At 41.0% G+C, this 22,628-nt stretch overlaps 1 protein-coding gene across 7 annotated transcripts in view; it reads left to right on the plus strand.

Annotated features, from left to right (window-relative positions):
* The window catches only part of slc2a9l2 (solute carrier family 2 member 9, like 2), a 117,889-nt gene that overhangs the window by 55,141 nt on the left and 40,120 nt on the right, over nt 1-22,628 (plus strand). For all 7 annotated transcript variants that reach the window (XM_085776097.1, XM_085776100.1, XM_085776099.1 and 4 more), the window contains 4 exons: nt 4,042-4,229; nt 7,507-7,617; nt 17,640-17,741; nt 18,018-18,093. In XM_085776097.1, the coding sequence (XP_085632223.1) occupies nt 4,042-4,229; nt 7,507-7,617; nt 17,640-17,741; nt 18,018-18,093 (477 nt within the window). The remainder of the gene's footprint in view (nt 1-4,041; nt 4,230-7,506; nt 7,618-17,639; nt 17,742-18,017; nt 18,094-22,628) is intronic.

The raw sequence follows: 22,628 nt of genomic DNA on the forward strand, positions 1-22,628 counted from the left end.
ATGGAACACCTATTTTTAGCTGACTTTCTGTTTTTTGCCATCTGTCTTTGTTTGTAACTGCCCTCGCCAAATAATAGTTCCAACCTTGAGTCTGTTAAGCGAACGAGATGCCAAGAAGAAAATGTTTTTTCATCCGTCTACCTTTTTAACCGAATGACAGAAAGAAAAGCAAGCAAGTACACACATTTTTATGAAACAAACAAGTAGAATTGACGCAGGACAAACGTCAACATGGTAAAAGAGTTTGGGAACATGCACTTACTTCATACTTTATGCCAGTGTTAGACAAGTGCTCACAGTGACTGGCCGTGTGAAGAACTCCTTGAGGATGAGATGAGAGGTCGCTCAAAGGACATCCTGCCTAAACTCCCCTCACATCTTCCCTACGACATTTTACTGGCACAGGTCCCAACAGCGCTGTAGATCTATTTTGCTGTCTTGTGTTACAACGCTGTGGTCTGGGGAATTGTTGCCACAAAAAAAAATCTAGAGAGGTGGCACTGCAGTGTCCAATCATCATCATCATCACAAAGTGTCAGACAGGAACAGCATGTTCTCTTGCACCCCAACTTGTCTCATGTCATGTCGAATATGTGCAGCAGTCGTGCCTTCCACTTAAAGGTCACAGAGGTCGCAGATGAAATGAGTTTGTGTACTAAAGGCTGTCAGTTTGATTGCAAAACTGCTATTAATTTTAGCGTTGCCTTCACAGCATCCAGGATTTCTGAGTTCTTCTCCCTTTTCACTACCAATGAATATAAAGCAGCACACATTTACTTTCTCCCCTGCTGAGACCAGAACTATAACTAAGAAAGTGCCATGGAGTCTCATCTCCTCAGCTCACAAATCCAATCATAAGTCATCATGCATTACACCATGTGCTCGCCTCTTTTCTTTTCTCTCTATATTTGTAGGTGTCAGAATGGCTGAAGGCGCAGTGTCAAGGTTACTGGCCTTAGACTTAGAGTAGGAGCGTGGGATTAAATCCACCAGTCTTATTACTTTTTTGGCAGTGCTTTCTTTTTCTTGACATTTGTTTTTCTGTCTCCAATTTTTTACCCCATCACAACACCCTCCCAGTACTATACTATATGATATTATTTTTACATTTTTTTTATTTTTTTTTTTACATTTTTACATTTAATGACTGGACCTACCAGCCCAGCTGAAATAAGGCTGGTGATGTACAATATTTTGGTGACTGGAAAGACAAAAACCAACAACCACAATAACAATGAACATGCTTAAATGCTTGAAAAGCACCTAAATTAGTTCCCTGCTTAAAGTGGTCCCTAACAACAAATGCAGTAGTTAATTTTGCAGTGGTAACATTCATCAAAACTACACTGGCCAGATGGATATTACGAACCCCGAATTACGTATTTACATTTGTGATCAAAGACGTACATTTAAATCTTCATTGGAAACCAGGGGAAAGTCTTTGTTTTGATCTGAAGACTAATGCCAGCATTATCCTTTGAAATTAAGCTAAAATATCTCCATATTAGTGTTTTAGTCAGTCTCTTTCAGAGAGTCTTCAAGCTTTGACCTTTTCACGCCCGTTTTAATCAGAATTAAGAAGAATTAACTCCCACATTCATGTTGTAGGATCAAGCTTTATATTCCTTTTTAAAGCTTCTTTGTTGTGCTGCATCTCTGCACCTTGTGGCACTGCAAGAGCTCAGGCCACCACAGCGACACAGAAAAGAGCCTCAGTCCTCCAGCAGGGAAAATCAAACAGAAAAAGTCGCTGTTGCACAGCCCACCATGTTCTCACAAACAAATCTATGTCAGGTCACGCTGCTGACATTGACAGCCTCAGTATGAATGTGGATTCAAGTGGGTTTCCATGTTTTTAGACAGCAGGGGGGGTGGGAAATTAGTCATTTAGGTGTGCAAATCTACAGACTAATCACCTAGAGGTAAGATAGAGTAGTAGTAGTAGTAGTAGTACTGTAGTAGTTAGGTTAAAGATGCTCAAGCCAATATGTAGATATGTTATTCAAAGGAAGATTATATTCTCAGTTAAAGGGACAACGAGGAGTTTCTATTTGGTTATAAAAAAGTCTCACGTTAATGTGGATGAATCTCTGCTACCCACACTTGTTAATGGGCCCATTTTCGATAAATACATCGTTTTGTCTCTATCGTTATTTTGTTATTATTAGTGGTGGCGGAAATGCTGGTCGAGCTGACCAGTGTTTCTTTACTTTCGGTTTCGTGGCGAGTCATGAGAATAACGCAGCCGAATCGCCGTTTATGGTCGGAACTACAACGGTATGTGATCGTCTTCGAACCTCTGACTTTAATTCTTGATGAATGAAAACATGAGTCCGTCTTGCGCCGGTCAAAGAATTTCACGGTGCGCGGGGAGGCTCAAAAATGTAGTGTGAAAACGCTTCGCTTTTCCAAAACTCCTCGTTGTCCCTTTAACGTTGGGGTCACATAAAATCAAGCTTTACCTTTGATTTACAAAACATTATACAAACTGTAGCTGGCAGAATATATTGTTAACTGATGACTTGATGGTGTCATTACTCGTCCAAAGCATGTTTTCCTTGCTAGGATAACATGGGACTTCTGTTTGCTTATCAGAGGTATGTGTGTCACAATTTATGCTATTTTACTCTCAAAAATCAGAGTATGTGTATTTAGTAGTGGTACTGTAGACTACTTGGATCACGCTCCCTTTTCTAAGCCTATGGAGAATGTATCGTGACCCTTTGGGTGATGTAAATTTAAGTGGAACCAGTGTTTGGTTTGTCCATTCTGTAGAAAAACAACATTGTAACCCCTGTGGACGAGGATTTTTTTTTTTATGTTGATGGTGTTATAGTAGAGGCACCATTCACATTCTGTTCACAGCTTGTTGTTGTACCCACTCGCTAAACACGTGTACACACACACACACACCCTCCCACACACACAATCTTCATGCCATACAAATGTTGCACCGTGCAACCCTTGAGACCATGGTCCAGGCTTTGATATTCCAGCTCTGTCTATGGTAACAGTCCAAAGTGTGTGCGCCATCCAACACCCACATAATGGCCTGTTTTTTTTTTTTTTAGCACTTCCTGTCTTGTTCCTGGTGTGAAGAGATTTGCTTTTCGGGGTTGTGTCCTTAACCTGTACCCACTTTGACTTCCCATAACACCAGGGATTCAACTTTACAGGATAAGGGATTAAAGTGAAGAAAGAAATGTCTTTACACCCACTTATTCCCTCTGGTGCATCACATTCAAGTGGTCCAAGTTCAAACAACGTTCAGCTGGCTAGACGGCAGATAACTGCCAAAAGCGTAGTTAGCTGTACACACACATCTAAACTGTGTGTGTATTTCTTATTTAAAGCTTTGTTAGACCTTGGGACTGAGAGAAGAAGACAACATTAGTCAGTCCTATGACAAGGTCAGTGTATCTGACATTACCAGTGGGATAACACAACAACTGCAGGGCACTGTCAAAATATAAAGTAAATCACATAAAAATAGATGCTATGGAATAGATTTGCACTTGTTTGTGGCCAATACAATGATTCAAGGTTTGTCTGCATTAAGCCAAAGTGACAACAGTGTAATGGAACATTTAACCTCCTTAAATCAAAGTGGGTGTCAGACAGACAAGGCTGAGTAATATTGTGTTGATGAATGTTGCTTCCCAAAGGAGCCGTTTACACTGAGAACAAGACAGGAGCTGAGCATTGCCTGTTACCGGTCGTGACTACTGTAGCTGTGGAATTGTCTTGTTAACAAACACATTAATTGTTCTCAGCCACACATGTTGCTGTGTTCTTGAAGCCCAACAGATGTGTTGAATACATTTACACATTAAACATTTGTAAAGTCAGTTTCAATAATTCAATAATTTCAATAATTCAAAATGTCATGTAAATGCTGCTCATTAGCAGTTGTACTAGTTCAGATTGGTGTGCATGAGGACCTGAATTATTGTTTCAGTCCTCCCAGCTGATCCCACTGAGAGTAGGCTTGTAGATATATTTTTCTAACCCAGTGTTGGTGCGTGTCTGTCTGTGTCTCAGCTTTCCAGAGGTTTTTGGGGAAGAAGGACGTGTCCGAGGAGCTGGAGGAGGTCCATGCAGAGGCTCGGGCTCAGGACAACCTACACACCATCTCCGTGTTACAGCTGCTGAAGAATCCAGCTGTTCGCTGGCAGCTCATCACCATCATCATCACCATGGCCTGCTATCAGCTCTGTGGCCTCAACGCTGTAAGCTGCAGCTCTCATCTAACCTTTGTCTGATTTTGGACACTTAATTTAAACTAAAGTCAGGAATACATTTGGTGTTTTTAGATTAGAAAATAAACACGAGGGGCAATATTGAATTATATCAGTATTTACTTTTAGTGCAGACATTGTCAATATCAGCTACAGATGATGAAGATGCTCTGTCACACCTGCAGTCACACTTCTACCCAGTCAATTAGTTTTGAGCCCTGGTGGACAGAGCAGTGACAGAAGAGTATTTTCTCTCCTCCTCAAGAGACTCAAACAAGACAGAGAGTCTTTGTGCTGCTGGGAGCCACTTTCACAAATATTGACTTTGTGCAATGGATGAATTTCGATGCCTCAGACAAAGTAGTCTACTTTCTGCTATACAGTGGATTTGGATTAATCAAGATGTTTACCGTATTGATAGTCTAATCAAAACAATACAAGCCACATACAGCAGTTCAGCAATAACAATTCTAATTAGGTGAGAATAAACAAAGAACATGTTGCAATCTCTCTATAAACTCTTTCCATCGTCAGAAAACCCACAAATTATAAGCCATGTTTTCCTGTGCTTTGTTGTCGGGTACTGTTGCTCAGTGCAGGTGTTATTGATCATTACCATGGTAACTTGCTCTTAAATATTAGGAGTCCGCCTGGGGGTAAAGTTTATAATGGATTTGGCTTAAAATTAGTCAATTTTTGTGAAACGGCCTGACTTGCATGAGACTAATCTATGGAAATTAAAACTGACCCAAAACTATCAGACACCAGACCAGACCATGCAGAACCTGCTCAGTTCAATATTAAGAAGTGTTATCTGAGGGAAACAGTGCAGTATACTACTTAAAGCTGCATTATTAGATAGTTTTGGACAAATTGGGGGAAATAAACCTAGTTGAAAACAGCACTGACATATTGTTATCTTAACACAATAGATAAAGTTAATGGGTGATTATGTATTTCCAGCATACTTTTAAAAATCATCAGCTACTGTTTGTGTGGCGGTTTGACACATAATACAGTTAACGGCTTATCCGCTGGGGTGTGCTGTCCTATCACAGTCATCGTCACTGTCACAGCCCTGCACGTCAGTGGACCAGGTGTGGCAGCAAATTGCAAACAGTGTCCCTCTGGGCTTGTGCACACACAGGTGTATAAGACCCTGTGGGCATCGGGAGGTCACTGTGAGTCACTCTGTCCTGTGTATGTTGTGGACAGAACAAGATGTTTAACCATCCTCCATCCTCTTAGAGTGATCCCACTGTTTCTGGTCTATAGGGGCCAAAAATACTATTATAAATAATATTGGTACTTAGTGCACCGTGACACGCTGTATCACTGATACAGCGCATCATGGAGCCTGACTGTGTGCAGGAATACTGAGTGAGTTGGTTAGTTCCTGATAAACCAGCTGATGTGTTGTACTGTAATTTTTTACTTTATATCATACTCTTGAACTGGTGTATTATTTTGAGACGGGACTTCTCGTAGGCGGCGAAAAAATAGGCTGATTAATTGTCCCTCATTGACAGCCGTTTACTGCCTGCGTCTCGGTGCAGCACGATGCGCTGGTATTTCTCAGTGGGGGGAGCAGAGACCTTTTATGAAAAGCTGGACTATCCCTTCAAGACGGGCACTGCTTTATACTGACGCCTCTGTAGAGCAGAAAGTTGACCTCCTGTCCTATTGGAAAAGGCAGCAGGTCAAACATCCTGTTAGAGAATATACTGTCAAAGAGGAAACAATCAGGTCTTTTTTGAAACGAAAATTATTTAAAGTGGTAAAACTACACTGGATATTCACCCTGCAGTACTAGGCTGGACATGCAAATGGATGTCAGCTCATCTCTAAATTTATGCGTCGGGTGAATATCATAAATAATATGTGCTTAAATTTCCATGATCGAAATTGATAGGATGATGGACTTATCAGTAATATGCAAGAAGCCTAGAATTCACAAAGCTCATTTAGATTATCATAGGTATGAACTTGTCTTCATTTACATATAAACATATAGGAATGTAATTTAGATCACTCTGGAGCTCTTCATTATGACTGACGTGGACTATTCTCTCCCCCATCACCAATAATCAGTCAAATGATTCTTGCAAATATCTAGTTTTAGTCTTAAGTGAGAAATATTCACCGTTTCAGCTCATTGTTATTTCCTACAATAGCACCAAGGTTTTGTGCTTCGTGTTTTGTGACCATTGAACAGAATGGTGCACACGATAGGTTGAGAGAAGAAAACAGTGCAGAGAAGTCGGCAAGCCAGTGAGCTCCATATGTTCAGCATGTGTTGCATCCAGACAGTTTGTCAAGTCGTGACTCTTCACTTGAGGTTTTTCACATTATGAAAGGCTGCCAGGTTTCAAATCTTGATTAAAGAACATCAACCATCTGGTTGTTCACTTATCAAATGCTACAGCACTTATGTATGGGAAGGTCCTGTTCATCACCTGCTACACCAAGCAGTGCAGTGAGGTAGAAGTGGTTCAGATGTTCCTCTGAGAGAGATTTAAAAATATCTTTCCAGTACTCATTCAGCAGTGGACAGGTATTCCCTGTGGAGTTTAAACCTCACCTATAGGAGACTCACCTTAGGATCCATCTTAGAAAGCCTCTCTTCAGAAAGATAAAGGAGAAACCCGTTCTCACACAACTTAGAACACAGCATGTGGTATTGCTCAGTGAAGAAGGAAACTGAGGAAAACCATACTTATAATATAAAGAACTGATCTGGAGGCAGGTGTGAAATTAAGAATTGGAAAGATTATTTCTTTCTTGCAGAAGATAAGCAAAAGAGGTAAAGGTAAGGTAAAGGTAAAGGTAATTGTAGATGCGTCTCATTGCCTATGGCCTTCTACAGTTTCAATGAGTTTCTATCTTTTTGTTAGGGTAGGAATAGCTAACGCTGATCTGAAGGAGAAAAAGAGACACTACGTCCTCACATTTTCAAAGAATTAAATAGGTGAATATTTTATAAAGCCAAGATGATGCGAGTGATAAGAATCGAAAGGCAAGACCATCCCTCCCCCTGTGTATTGATCTTTCCCAAGAAAGTTTTTCATGTTTGATCTCAACTTATTAGTAGATAATAAAAGTTTAGGTTCAGCAGTTTTCAACCTGCATTTTACAAAAGTATTCAAATGCATACAAGCCCTAAAGCTGGCAAGATGGCCTAAATGTCTGCAATGAAGCCTATATACTGTGTATCTAATTGTCCAACATAAAAGACGAGTGAAATTTTGTTTTGCTTTTTTTCTTGCAGATCTGGTACTACACCAACGGGATCCTCAGGGAAGCGGGCTTTGCTGAGAACCTGCTCCCCTACATCACACTGAGCACTGGAGCTATAGAGACGTTAGCGGCCATTATCTCAGTAAGTATCGCAGCTAAAAACATCAACCAAATATATCAGGTTATGGGCGTGTTCAACCAAAAAGCAAAGTGGAGTTAACATTCACAAAATAGATGCTGGACTTCAGAGGTGGTCTTTATGGCCATTAAAACTCTATTGTATTTTAAATAACAGTCTTTTTTTCCTATGTTTTGTAATCAGGTCTTAAAGATTAGTCTCCCCAAATAGACACACATGGGAACCAGATGTAAAAGCAAAGATCTGACATGTGCAGAAAAGGGAATTCAAGATCAGCCATAATCCGACTCCTTGTCACCAAAGTTAGCTGATGTGGAGGAGCCTCGTGAATGAAAGCTACTCAAACAGCAGGAGTTCTTCCCGTTCTGGCACCTGATCTGTCACTAAATGACTGAGCAGAGAGCTCTTTGCAGCACCAGAGGGGTAATTTGCTGCTGAGACTCTCTGATGACAGCTTGTTAGGCAGTTTCTGTAGTATTTTACTCTTGAGCATTATAGTGAGGAAGGGCTTGACATGCAGTGATCACTCTACACAACACATCAATGAAAATCTGAAACCTGCATGAAGGTAGAACTGCTATTCATGCCAATCTTCTGACACCCATATCCACCCACCCATACAAATATATCCTATTTACCCAGACATAAGTGCTGTTGCAGTTTGGAAACATCTGATCTTCCACGTTATTCTTCTTTTGAATTGTCAATCACACCTAACTTAGACTTTGTTGAGGGTACATCTGGATGTCGTTTGAGTGTATTTATGTTGATTTCAATCACAGCAAACTGCTGTAAACTCGTCAGGGCCCTGATGGACTTAATGCTTTGAGGTTATGAGGAATTAAATAAGTTGTAGTATTGCTCAGCTGTAGCACTTCCGTAATCAATATTGTTGTACCCAAAGTAACGCAAACACTCACGGCTGCACGCACATTCAAAACATTTGTTTCGTCTGCGCATGTAAACACTCAACCAGTTTCAGTTTACTTTGAAGATTTCAACTTGAGCGTATACATGGGTTACAAAAAGATTAATTTAAACCAAACCTATTTGAAACCGTTTAAAACTGTCCATGTGAAACCACCTACTGAGACCCAATTTCTGAAGGAGCTCAAAGAAAAACTCCTACTCAGTTTGGTCAAAGGCCTTTGCAGTCATCTAATGAGATGAGATGACTGCCTCAGGGACCAGCAAAGAGTGTGGACATTGAAGAACCTGCGAATGTTAGAAAATGAGTAATGTGCCTTCATAAAACTAGTGGCATTAGCCCATACATGGGCATTTTACGGCCCGCGGGCCAGACCCGGCCCGCATGCTGTCTCAATCCGGCCCGCGAGCCGAAGTGCGAGCCGAACTGCTATTATGACCCGATTGCTTTTATTACGTTGATGCGCACTAATCAGCTGTTTGAAACAGTGACAGCCCTGTTAGAACAGGAGCTTGCACATCGCAGACAGAAAGTAACCTCCTCCAGGTAGAAGCCAGTGATGAACGGCTGCTCAGTCTCTTTCTCTATCGGACACCGGAGCTCCGACGGAGGAGGGAGAGCAGCCGCTCTGCTGCAGCTTTTCTCCACAGCGGAGTTTCTGACCACCGCGACCCTGTCAGCGGTAGCCTAGACCGTGGGACCGGGCCGGTGTTTCACAACCCTCCGTCAGCCGAATCATAACTGCTGACGGTTATAAAGCAACATCGCGGCACCTAATTATTATTTCTCAAACACTAAGGTTTAGCAAACTGTGATTAAATCGCTGGGTTTTCTGACGTGATCGACCATATGACTGATTGTAGCCACGTGCGTCTGAAGCCTCCATCCACCAATGGCTACGCTTGTAATCAAATCAGTCTTTTTTTTCATGTTGGTGCTGTTAGGCAGGAGCAAAGGAGTATTGTGTTTCTTCATAAATAAAAGGTTATCTACATACAAATAGAACAGTCTCACTGAATCAGAACTGAAAAGGATCTGAGTGCTTAATTATAATATTCAGGTGTCTGTGAACATTATTAATTGGTGCAGTCATTTATGGTCAGTAAGTTTTGATAAAACAATCTGCCTTGAGTCCATATTTATATCATAATACAGCATGTTTCTTCAGTGATCTGTGATGGATAAAAGTTGAAAATGCGATTACATTGATTGTGGGCTGTCAGCCTATTGTAATGCAATCATTTCCACCAAATATATGTAGTTATATAGGCTAATATATAATTATATATAATTCAGCAATAAATATTTGATGTTTCAATTTGATTTCGAATCGTGTGGCCCTTCACTCACTTTATCGGAGTCAGTGTGGCCCTCTGGAAAAAATAATTGCCCACCCCTGCATTAGCCGATAGGATCCATTAACTGTAGGGTCTCTGTCATTCTTGAGCAAAAGTGTTACATGGTTATGGAAGAGAAGAGAGTCTCTTCACAGCTTGTGCTTCATTATCTTTTTAAAGCTATGTTGTAAAGCCATTGGGTCTTAGAGTCTTGCCATCCTGCAGAAAGACCAGTGCTATGTGAATCTCTTCTAGTTCTATCGCAGATCTAGTTCAGCAATTTTATCTAATTCAAAATGGGCTAATTTCAGGCCTCAAATTTGGTTGATGCGTTTATCAGATGGAGATTTAGGGTACAGTTGTGTTGGAATTTCGCTCTCGCTGATGTCCTATTTTAAAATTGGAAAAATGTAGATGGAGAAGCAACAAAACTGAAAGTTAAAGTTGCATTCATAGAGGTTAAGGCCATACATGGTCATACATAAAAGCAAAACTGATATGGCTTACATTGTACAACATTAACATTGCCATATGAGGCATCAAGACAAATCTAAGTATCAGTTTTGCCCATCTATTATCTCTATTTTGGTTTCCACTAACTTCTAAGAATAAATGTTGGACTCTTTTGTAGCTAATTGCTCCACTGTTAGCAAGCTAAGTGCTAACTTTGTCTTTGTGCAGCTTGAGTGCACTGAGTTCATCAGATCTTTCAGGGTGACAGTGCTCTGTTTATTAGGCAACTAAAGCAGAAACACTGCAGATTGTCAGAATTTTCCTTTTGGCATTTTCATATCCCATTCCACCTCTGCATCTTTCCTTAATTCAAACATCACACAACTGCTAATTACAATCTATTTTTGTCATTCTCCTCGGCATGAGCATATTCCAGTCTTTGATCTTGAGCCTGACATCTTTTTGGGACTCTCGCAGGAATATCACTGGTGAAAACAGAGAGTGCGAAGATGGGATGTGATGGGAGTGATTTTCACTATTCATCACGTGATTGGAAAACTATTTCATTTATTCTCAACATCTGTCGGCTTGTTTTTGTTTTCTTCTCTCAGCTCTGTCGGCTGGTTTTGAGTTGGTTTCCGGCTGCCACCTGACCAGAGAATGACGATGGATGTGGATTTGACGATGCATGGTTCAGACACCACAAAAGTGCTGAGTCACAGTAAGGGAAGATGGTGCAGAGCAACACAGTGTAAAGACAAATGTATAACCCTGACAGAGCTTTCGGACAAGTCTAAATTGTCGTCTTCTTTTGAGTGACAGTTTTAAATCTCTGTCCTCTGTTAGATGTGCAGAGGTGAACAATAAGTTTCCTGGCAGTGTTTTCAGTATTTGGACAAAAACCTTGCACTATCCTCGGTGCATTGCAGTCACTGCACTTTTCAGAATTTTCTTTCAGGAAGTTGGAAAAAAAAATTCCATGTAAAATAATAATAATAAAAAAAACATTACCATGGTCCCCAGATTCTCAGTCCTCAATGCTGATTTCTTAACCAGGGAGGACATGATACTGGAGTGAAGATCTGCTCCTGTGTTGCCCTGTGTTGCTTTGATCTGTGGCAGTTAGACGACCCCACAGTGTCGTAGCTGCAGGCGACTCACTTCAAACAGCAGCATGAACTCTTCAGATATGAGTTTTCCCGGCAGCCAAACAGTATCTGCCCATCAGCCACAGTCAATTCAACACCCTTCTTGTTCTTCCGATACGAACGAACGATATCTCCACTGCGCTGCCAAAAAAAAGAGGAAAAAAAATGCAAACACGTACAAGACACACATTTCCTTCGGGGGAAATACTGAACGTTTGACATCTTTCATTTTGAAAGCAGTTTTCAAGATTTTTCAGACCTGTGTAAATGTTTCATCAACACAGGTCAACAAATTCCATTTGTATGAGCCTCATGTTCACAGTCAGGGACATTTTGACATCAGATGAGAGAGATGTAATTCATTTGTGGATTTAGGGACCTCAACTATTTATGACATTAAAATCAAAGCTCTTAATGTAACTTTAAAAGTTGCAGAAGTGCAAACACTTAAAAGGTGAAGTTTAATCCCTAAATCCCGCTAAAGGTGCTTCCTAATAGGAAAAAAGTAAATGCACCACATTGTGGCTGTAACTCTAATCTTATTACATCAGCATTGCCAGATTTTAAATGAAGAAGAAGAAGTAGCTACCAAAGAAAACTCAACCATATGTAGGGGTCACCTGCAAGATCTGCCCCTCCCTGTAAACACGTACATGGAAATCTGTGAGGAAAGATTAGTTGGCTTTTCGCATTCTGCAGTTTGGTGTTAATGAGTTTTGGGAGTACTCAGGCATCGGGTGCACTCAGAAGACACCACCTTTCCTCATGTTGGTCTGTAGGGAAATTAAGATTTGCTTCATGATTGCAGACGAGACAGAGGAAGAAGGCCGTCATTTGTGGATTCTTGTGCAAAGATCCCATTGTTATGTGACATGTTATATTAAATAATTTGAAATTAAGGAATTGTACCTGCACTGACAAGGTGCAGGTACTCTTTAAAGGTGAAATACTATAATTATTTGACCAATGAAACATATTATCCAACGTTACTGTGCTGCACATTTGCATTGCCTAGCTAATTCACCACTGATGCACCAATCTTCAACAATCATAGTGTTCAGATTTTAATACTCACATGGTATGCAGCTGAATTTTCATTTAAGGAATTTGCAAAGCAGCTCTTTTCAGTGTCTGGAATCACTGGAGTCAGTTCATTGAAAAGATTCAATTCAGTACTTGACCTTACAGTAGTTCACTGAGCTGTAACTTGGACAAACTGATTCTCACAGTTCAAGCCTCTGACAATCAAGGACTCGTGTTCACTATGTAGTAAGGTCATCTGCAGAACATGCACTGCTTCTTCATTGTGAATCACTCCCTGTGTGTGTGTGTATCCCTAAAAATGAATCAGTGGCTTGAATCACCCAATGAGTGGGTGCGTGTTTCCCTGCTCGTTCGCTCAACTGAACTGAGATGAATGTATCTTTTCAGGAAGTGATTCAGTTTCGGTTTATTCGCCCCAAACTTTCAGTCTTTCCAACAAATTGTTTGCAAACATGGTTAGCCGCCCGCCTCACGAGATAGTTTTGATTGCGGGTCCTCATATGAATGTATTCTGCATTTTGGTAACTCACCCTGAAATTGACTGCACCTATGTCTGAAGTGAAGCATGGACTGTGGAGCCCAGTATAATTGTTATGTGAATTAGATTTCATTCTTTTCTTTCTTTTTTTTTCTTTTCAACGTCAAAAAGGATGAAAGTACACATCTTTTATTCAGCATGTGTCAGTGATGGCACCAGGCCTGTCACTATGCACCACGCACATTGAAAACAACATGAAACAGAATATCTGAACGGCTTTAACTGGCCACATCATAAAGAAAATGTCCTCAACAGGTCTTTGCAGTAAATGGTTTATTTGATAATTGGCCAAATGTTTATGCCCAAATTCTGTAATGCAACATCACTTAACTACAAATACAGGGCAGGCTTGTCCTTGGAGCAGAGCAACCAAATATTATCTCGTCCCAGGCTAATTTAACACCCTCTCTTTTCACCAGCTTATTAGTGGGATCTTTAAGTCGCTTGTGGCACTTTTGCACCTCTCTGGTACAAGGGCATCGGTTTCTTGTTGCAGTTAACTTGTACGATAAAAGATTGACAGTGCACGGGGTGTCTTACTTGAAAAACGTTCAGCGGAAGTATGGGTGGTCGTCTGTCCCTTAGAAAGAAAAAATTACAAAAATGACATTAGATTAAGGTTTAGATCAGATTTGATTAATGTATCCATGTATATTAATGTATTCCACCCATCCCCTTTAATATTTAATAAATCATTTTCCAGCATGCAGTATGTTTTATAAAGTTTAGGGTGTATTGGCCGGATTTAGTGCTAGAAAGAAAAATGTGAGAGTGGCAAAAAAAAAAAGACATAAAATTGAGGTGGTAAATGATTTGACGTCATCTGACTCTCCGCACAAACACCTGGGTTCAACTCTGACACAGCCAACAGGGTTCTTGTTGTGTTGTTGTGTTATTGTGTTGTTGTGTTGCGTCCTCCTTGTCTTCCCTTCCCCAGCCCAAACACATGAAGGTCAGGGAAGCTCTTAATGTGTTTGACCACAGTATGTGTGTGACACACACTGACAACCTGCTCCTGTCGCTGCAACATTGCATGCTGGGAAAAGCTGCTGCAGTAGTGACACTGAACAGAAATAGGTGTAAAATTTATGGGATAGATGGATGAGTCACTTTCCAGAGAATTCCTGTAGTGGAGCCACAGTACAGATACATTTTTACCATTTACAATAAGCTTGTTAGACTGACACTGCTCTCCGCTTTTGTTCTCCCACTGTAGATTAATGAGGTGAGTCATGCTCTTCCTAGTGTTGTAAGCATCTTCGCGACAATTCACAGCGCCTGCAGCAACTTTTTATCTGTTCACGTCTGTTCGCATCTGTTCATATCTTTCCATTGGCTTTGTATGCATTCACGCTGTTGTTGAATTTTGCATCTCATTAAATCTAAATGCATCATTAATCATCGAGCAAAGACTTGTTTAAACCCTCCTTAAGCTCTGTTTAACTCATTTACACCATTTTATAATCTCATTTTTTATTCAGTATATTGTGATTATAACACGGCTATTATAAAACACATGTAAAGGGGAAAAAAAGAAGGGAAAAACAGGCATAATGTATGATTACTTAATGCACAATGCTCTTCACTGACCTCCTGCCCCCTTTTCTTGTGCCCTACTGGGCCCTCGCCTTTTAACTGCGGCACGCTTGTCACTACACGGCTGGCTAACACACAAGAACCGTGGACTGTGTGCCACCATTCATTAAATCATGCGCACGCAACTGTGTCGTCACACTCTTGTGGCCCTTTGGCAAAATGAAGTCTAAACACAAACAAATTATCACGCAACACAAAAGCTGACCTTATGGTAGGGTTAGGGTCACACTACAACAGTGTGAAGAATGAAAATACAGAGGTACAAATGAACATTTACCCGCTTCCCTGATTGATGGACAGATAGTAATATGCAGATTGACAGATCTAAATGAATGTTTCGTGTTAACTGTGATGAATTTCTAGCCTGAGTAATTCTCAGGCCTCTGGAAGTTGTCTTTCCATGCTGTACAAATATGATTATCGACAAATGACTTCGTCTGGAAGCACTAAGGCAAAAATATCTTCTCTAATCTCCTCAGCTATGCTTCCCGACTACACAACATCAATGTTCAGCCTATCAGTATTCTCCTTTAATGTCTTTGTCTTCAGAGGTAATTTGTGCGCTGATTGTCACGAGTGTGAAAACAATCACAGCGTTATTGTCGGTGTGCATCTGTGTGACAGACTTCTTCATTCAAAGCTTCATTCTCCCAAGGATTTATGCAGGGATGGTGAAGGGCCAGTGGTGCCTTAAGCTGTGGACAGTTGTCTGCAATGGCTCATCTGCTTCTTGACGTGATGAATAATGACCGGATGTTTGAGTCCTGCCAACCATGAGGAGCTGACGTCGTCACTCTGCCAAGAAGTGGGATATTAGAGAGTGGCCATTTAATCCAGCTTCATTTGTAGTTAATTGTGTTTGTGTGCACAAAGCGTGTGTGTGACGCACACACGGGTGGTGGTGTTAATACATGGACAGGACAAGGTTTAAAGAAATAGTTCAACATTTTGGCAAATTGGCCCATTGTCATAATCCCTACAGTGTAGTCAAAGCAGTAGGTTTGTTACCTTTAATTGTCGGTGCAAGCTATTTTTAGAACGGCGGAGCAGAGCTGCGAGCTGCTCAGAGCTACGCTATGGAGGCTCATGGGATTTCTTGGTTTCCCTCATCAAACTCATCAAATACACAATCCAACAACTCCAAAACGCTCTCGTGGACAAGTTGTGACCTGCACATTCACCACGCTATGAGATAATAACAGAACGTTACCAGACAGAGGTGTTTCCGAGGCAAATGCAGAGACTGCTTGCTGAAAAACTGCCCGCACATCAGTGGTTTTGCATGAATTTCCCTCTGAAACAACTCTGTCTGTTAACGCTCCGTTATTATCTCATAGCGTGGTGAATGTGCAGGTCACAACTTGTCCATGAGAGCGTTTTGGAGTTGTTGGATTGTGTATGTTTGGGCCCATGTCTGTACACAGAAAGAAACAACTGAATGAGGATGCACACAATGATCCCAACGTACACACATACAATTCCCACAGTTAACTGACACTTCAGTGATCTCTGTCATACAGGTCTGCACACACACACAGACACACACACGTACCCACCCACACTGCGAGGTTCATAAATATTCAGTCTCTCACATCCTCAAACTGTAATGAGCTGCGGCTCTGTGTGTGTCTGTGTGTGTGTGTGTGTGGCTGCAATGTGGGTAGTGTCTCGAAGAGAAATGTCTTGTGCCTTCAGGGACCAGTGGGATGTTTGGAGAGGCACACACACACGAACACACAAAACGGATAGACGTATCTAAATCAGATAGATTCTGGGGCATAACCTGCTGCCAGCGAGAAAAAGCTCAAAACAAACTCTGAAACTGAAGGAAAAACCTTGATCCGATGCGTCTTGTGAGGTTAACCAGCTCATCCCTTACACCTCACCTATACACATTGAAAAGCACTTCACGTTATACCCTCTGTTCAGGGATATATGCTGTACAAACACCAGTAACCTTTTCCTCAACCTCATCAAATCCCTGTGGTTTGGTGAGTTGGGGGCAGTGCCATGAATACTTTAATCCCTTGAGGCCGTGATGGAGGAAGGTGTACAGCCGAGGCTTTGCTTGGGTCGAAGCCTGGTGTTGATTGTGTCGGTGATAGAGTCTGGTATCCATCCTCTGCCCTGCACCGAGTGACCCCCCACTAGAAAACACCTACAGTAGGTGGAGAGTGAGACGTCCCTGTGGAATTATTGATGAGCCATCTGCAGTATTGTGTATGAGTAAATCTTTGCCTATGTCACTACAGTATATGATCCATTATTTATATGTTATTCTTCACCACCGAATTTATGTCAGTAGAATTTACTGGTGACTTCAAGTGTTAAGAAGGAGAAAACTGATACAGTATGCTGCCTCCTCCTCCAGCAAATCGTTGCCCTCAGACTAGTGTTTATTTCTGTGCTCTGGACTGTGATGTAATGTTCCCATATAGCACACACACAGTATGATTTCAGAAAGCTCAGGCAGTGCACAGCATCTCAGAGAGACGGTCACCTATCGATCACAGTTAACAGGACGGGATGTCATTAGATTTGGATGATATTGAAGGTTAAGATGCAGCTTAATGAGAAGTGATTAGGATACATCCTCTGGACACCATGAATATTATTTTTCACCAATTTTCCATGTCGACTCCCTGCAAGATATGACAAGAGATTTCCCTAAAAAAAAAGAAAAAAAAGTCAACATCATAGTGAGATCGGAGAAGTCATCTGTTCAAAAAAAGTCACATGTTCACGTCAGTCAATAAACCTCACACCCCTGGGGTCCAAGAATCCGTTAGAAATTTCATTACAATTCGTGCTGTGATTGTCGAGGTCGGTCTGTAACAAAGTGATGGATTGACAGGATGACTGACTAACATTGTCATCTCGAGAGCCATGCCACTGGCAGTGCTGTATATTATCAATAGGTCTGTAATCACAAGAGCACAGAAACCACCTCTGACATTAAACTTTATTTTTTTTTGTTCCAGGGCTTAGTGATAGAGAGAATCGGCAGGAAACCCCTCCTCATATTTGGTTTCGCTGCAATGGCGTTCTTCTTCAGCCTCCTCACAGTGTTCCTCAATTTCCAGGTAAGCTGCTCCTCCTGCTCCGCTGACCTCTTTGTAGTCTACACACATGTAGTGCATAGGTCCCCAGTCCTGCTGTGCAATTAGAGTGTGAACAAAATATCATCAGTGTGAACAAAATATACCACAATTCCTCTTGTGCCTTGGACATTGTCAATATTTTTGATCAATCTGTCCTCATTAGACCATAGGTAAAAAGGAAATATCTTGTAATGAAGCAACATAAAACAGAAGAAGCTGTAATAAATCATCTCTCTCCCTCTTGCTTTTTATTCTCAGAACAGCGTGTCATGGATGCCCTACCTCAGTTACGTCTGTATACTGGCTGTGATTGCGTCCTTTTGCTCTGGGCCAGGTAAAACCACTGACCTATATTACTAGCTCTGATTTCCCCCTGTTTCTCTCGGCCTCTTCTTTCATTTTTCCTTTCTTTTTTTTTTTTAATTCACAATCCTTCCCCTGTGTTCCACTTCAATTGAAACTGCACTTAAAAGAGATTGGGTAAATACTCAAATTTTGTCAGATTGCTTAATGCAGAGTCGGCTGTGGTTCAGTGAAGTAGTTGTTGAATAATCAATTAGAGCGAAGTTGCTGTGCTCCTGTCATCACTTTTAAAACTGGGGGACACAGAACTGGAGTTTTGGTGCCTTTGAAAGGACTTTAATAATAGGAGCAATAGGAATAATCACACTAGTGTTGTGTCAGTGTTAGAATTACAGTCAAAGGTGCTATCATATATTAACATACTAAACAGGTGCCCTAACAGCACACATACTATATAGTATGACATAGAAGTAAATGCACAGGGGACAGGGTGAACATGCGCTGTGGGTCCTGGTGGGAGGTTGACTTTGACTTTCAAGGTGAGGCAGTGGCTGTCATCACACATATACATTCCTTGTGCATAACAATGTCTCCAGGGAGTGTTCATCCAACAAAGTGCCTCAGTATATCAGGATGAGATGAGAACAGTGGAGCATAGGATTGTGTGGGAAAATGGACCCTCTCCTCCGTAGTGATTCCATACAGCAAACTACAGGGTGTGCATTTAATTTTCCTTAACCTGGAAATCAATGCTTTCAAATCAGGAGAAGAAAGGGAACAGACACACACACACACGAAACATACACTCTTTAACACCTCTACTGTAGCTTTTGATCATTCAGTCCATCGTTAGAAGGGCAGACCGCGGAGGGCAGATTGTTTCTCGTTTATTTCCACCACCTCCGTGATGATTTATGGCCTGTTGAATCAAACGAAGCCCCAGACTGCTTAGGAATAGTGAATGACTGGGAGGGAATGAAAAGAAAATTCACATGAGGGATCGTTGTGCTCAGAGCGTGTCAGTGGATAAACGAGCAGCCGAGATTCCTCTCGAGCCATTCCACCGTGCAGACAGTGGCCCAGATATTTCAAAGTTTGACAAAGACACAAAGATTATATTGCTCCGTGGACGAGGGAACGAGTGACTCTTGTTTGTGATATGGTGAATATAGGGGCATCTCTACAGTATATCTGCAGTATAGTTCCTCGTATGATATCAGAACCTGAAGTATAATGTATTCACCTGCACCTATGTGGTTTTCATCTGCCTGCCCCGTCCTGGGGAGCTCTGTGTTTACCTCCAAATAGCTGGAGAGATAAAACACAGCCAGTATTGTGAGATCACATAGAGATTTCTGTAAACAAGTCATCTCTAACAACGTTTAGAGAGGCCAGCTCCAATTTCCAGTTGCTAGAAAATCCCACATTTTTTATTATAGTGTTCCGAGAAGGGGATATGTCAATAATCAATTAAACATTCAGTTAAAGGACAGCAGCAACCTGCAATTTACTAATGTGCTCAGTATATAATTACAGTCACTTTAGTAATTATTTTATTTTGTAACTATGATTATGCGTAGCGTGTATCTGTTATAAAGTGCCAAAGACTTGTGCGTGATGAAAGCATATTTGTGTCAGAGGCTGGTCCCACTAAATCCTCTCATTATTTGGGAATACACGCGTTGTTTTGTAGCTGAGGTGCAGTTCACCTCATTAAGCTGCAGGGTGAAGCTCGGATGAGATGTGAATCCAGCACCTGGAGCAAAGGACGTTGTGAGCAACAGCAGGTGTAATGAAATAAACTTCATTATGCAAAGAAGTTGAATTTTACCTTCTTTGAGAAGGCGTGGAGCACGCCCTAACATCAGGTTATTCTTCCTTTCCTCCTGTCTTTGCTTTGCTGGTTTGATAAACTTGATGTGAATTAGTTTCTGCACCACACCACTCATCAGCCTCAGACTCTTTTCTTCTTTGCCTTCATGTGTAGCCTATTGTAAACTGTCCAGCTGTAGCCATACGTAGCATACCTGCCTACTGGGCATCCTCACTGACTTTCCTCCTGACTGCCTGACTCACAGCTGCAGCTGCTTATACCTCTCTCCGGTATGGAGAGGGTGCATTTTCCATTTCTCCTAGTCAGATAATTTATGCTGGGTTGTTTCCAGTTGTTGCTGCAGTGTTCATCAGTTTTCTGTTGCCTGTTGCAAGTCTGACCTTCTGCAGAAGCTCGGTCAGCCTGATTCCCTATATTTCATCTGCATTTGGGCCTTGAGGCCTGATGCATGCTGTGGTCTGTGAGGGTCCTTGTTCTGGGAAGAGCAGCTGTAATCACAAAATCAAATCTGACATGCCGTCTTGCTTGTTGGTCTATTATATTAAATCATTATCAAATCTGACTATATATTTTTTTATATTTTGTGATTTTGCCCTTATTATGTCTATATTCTGTGATATCCTGTGAGTTGATGGCGTTTATGATTGGCTTTGGATCTCTGTGTGTATATCTGTGTGCCTGGTTTGTGTGTAGGAATGTCTGCCTGTAGGATGTGGCTGTTGGAGGCAGAGTGCAGTGGTCAAACTTTCACTGTCACACTGTCAGCAGAATATTAACATCACCCTCAGATCAGGGATTGAATGCTGATTGCAAATGTCCTGTTCTGAGCTGGGTCATCATCCAAATTTGTTGGCAGAGCTGTTGACCCTGACTGTGGATAGATATGTGCATAATGCTCTAATGGATGAATATAGTGTGTGTATATATAGATACTGTAGATGGGAGTTTATATATTTAAGATGCCTCTTCATTGAAGAGACTGATTTGCTCTTCAGTGCAGTTTCCTGCTGTGATTTATGGATACTATGCATTATGATGTGTTTTAGCTTTGCTTTTTGTGGTCTTAGTCCTGTGCTGTAAGGTCTTTGACACTGAGGTCAATTAGTCTTTATGTAAGTTAGTTGGTCTTCATCATTTATTGTTAATGTCTTAAATGGCAAATGGCCAGTTTGGCATCGGTTTCAATTTGTTCACTTTGTCCCCCTTCTCTCCCTAAGTGAGCAAAGTCAGTGTTTAATTTTTTCTCCTCCAGCACAATCTGCCAGATACTGGAGGTCTTTGTGGCTGGCTGCTTTGTCACCCTCTGTGATGATTAGAGACAAGAATGAAAGGGGTTAGATTAAAATCTTGATGTGGAAAAGGTGTAATTTACTGCAAGTCTGTGCTGTGTGCAGCAGTAAGTGGTCTGCAGTGAAGCCTGGGAGGCTGGGTTGGGTGAAAGCCTATTTTAAATGAATTCGACTCAGTCACTAAAAGTGGAAAACTGGAAATCAGCGGGTGTTTGATCCCAGAGGGCACACTTTCTTTTTTCTCTCAGTGAAGAAACATACAAACAGAAATGTGGAGCTTCAACTGAGCTGGCTGTCTTTTGACAGTAATTACTACACTAATGTGCCAGATGTGTATTTTACAACCACACAGATAAATATATTATTTCATAACTGATCTTCTACAGAGAATAGAACAGTATATACTTTCCTTTTTTGTCAGATTGTAATATGTAAAACTAAATTAAAATGGCAAACCAGTCAGTGCAACTTTCGAGGAGAATATAAAAGACTATAAAACAGCACAAAAAAGTAGCTGAAATAAATAAAGTTAAAACTAAATAAGACAAAAAAAACCAAACACACAACCATACATTCTATCTGCCAATTGCACAATCCCTTATTGCACTGTGTTACTGAGTGTGGTTATTGCTGTGGTGTAGAAACTGTTTTTTAATCCAAGACATCTTCTACGTAGATGTACAAGTAGAATATATGTCTTATAGGTATTTATTCATGTACTGGTATACATGTCCAGTACAATAGATCAATGGAAGTACTGTATATAATATCCTGAAAGGAAACGTGTGCATATGGCAGTTTGTTCTTAATCAAAGCATCTGCTTGTTCCACCTCATTCATTCAACTCCCTTGAAACTATGACGTGATGTTGAACAACACATGTCTTCTGTCAAACATCTCTGCCCAGCATGACTTCCGCTACGTCTGACTACAGACCTAATTAAAATCTATATGCATGTTTTACGTAATGCCAATAATATGTAATGGCTACATAACATCGTATACACTGTCTGCAGTACATTACATCACATTATAGTAGATTGGGTCAGAGCTGTGTAGTATATTTTTTGCTTTTTCTGTGCATATTCATCATACACATGAGCTGATGCAGAACTTTAATTATACACATCTTAATTACAGAAGCTTTGACAAATGAGCCTCTATAAAATAACAGATGAAACCCAGTTTTTGTCACACAGCAGCAGCCACCAGTTGTGATGATGTTGAGTCATGTCAGCAGGTTGTTGACAAACAGTTATCAATTTGCTTTTCGAGTATATGCAGTGAGTAATTTATATAAGATGTTAGTGTCTATAACAGTTGTGTGGTGAGACAGAAATAGCCCCAGGCTCTGGTAGATCTGCCACAGGCCTCAGTATTGGAGGGTAGGGTATCAACAAACATATAATCAAACTTTAGTAACGGTAGACTGCCCAGGGCGAG

This window comes from Trachurus japonicus, chromosome 5 (genome assembly GCF_045865225.1).
Source record: "Trachurus japonicus isolate A0001 chromosome 5, Traja_1.0".
Lineage (NCBI taxonomy): Eukaryota > Metazoa > Chordata > Actinopteri > Carangiformes > Carangidae > Trachurus > Trachurus japonicus.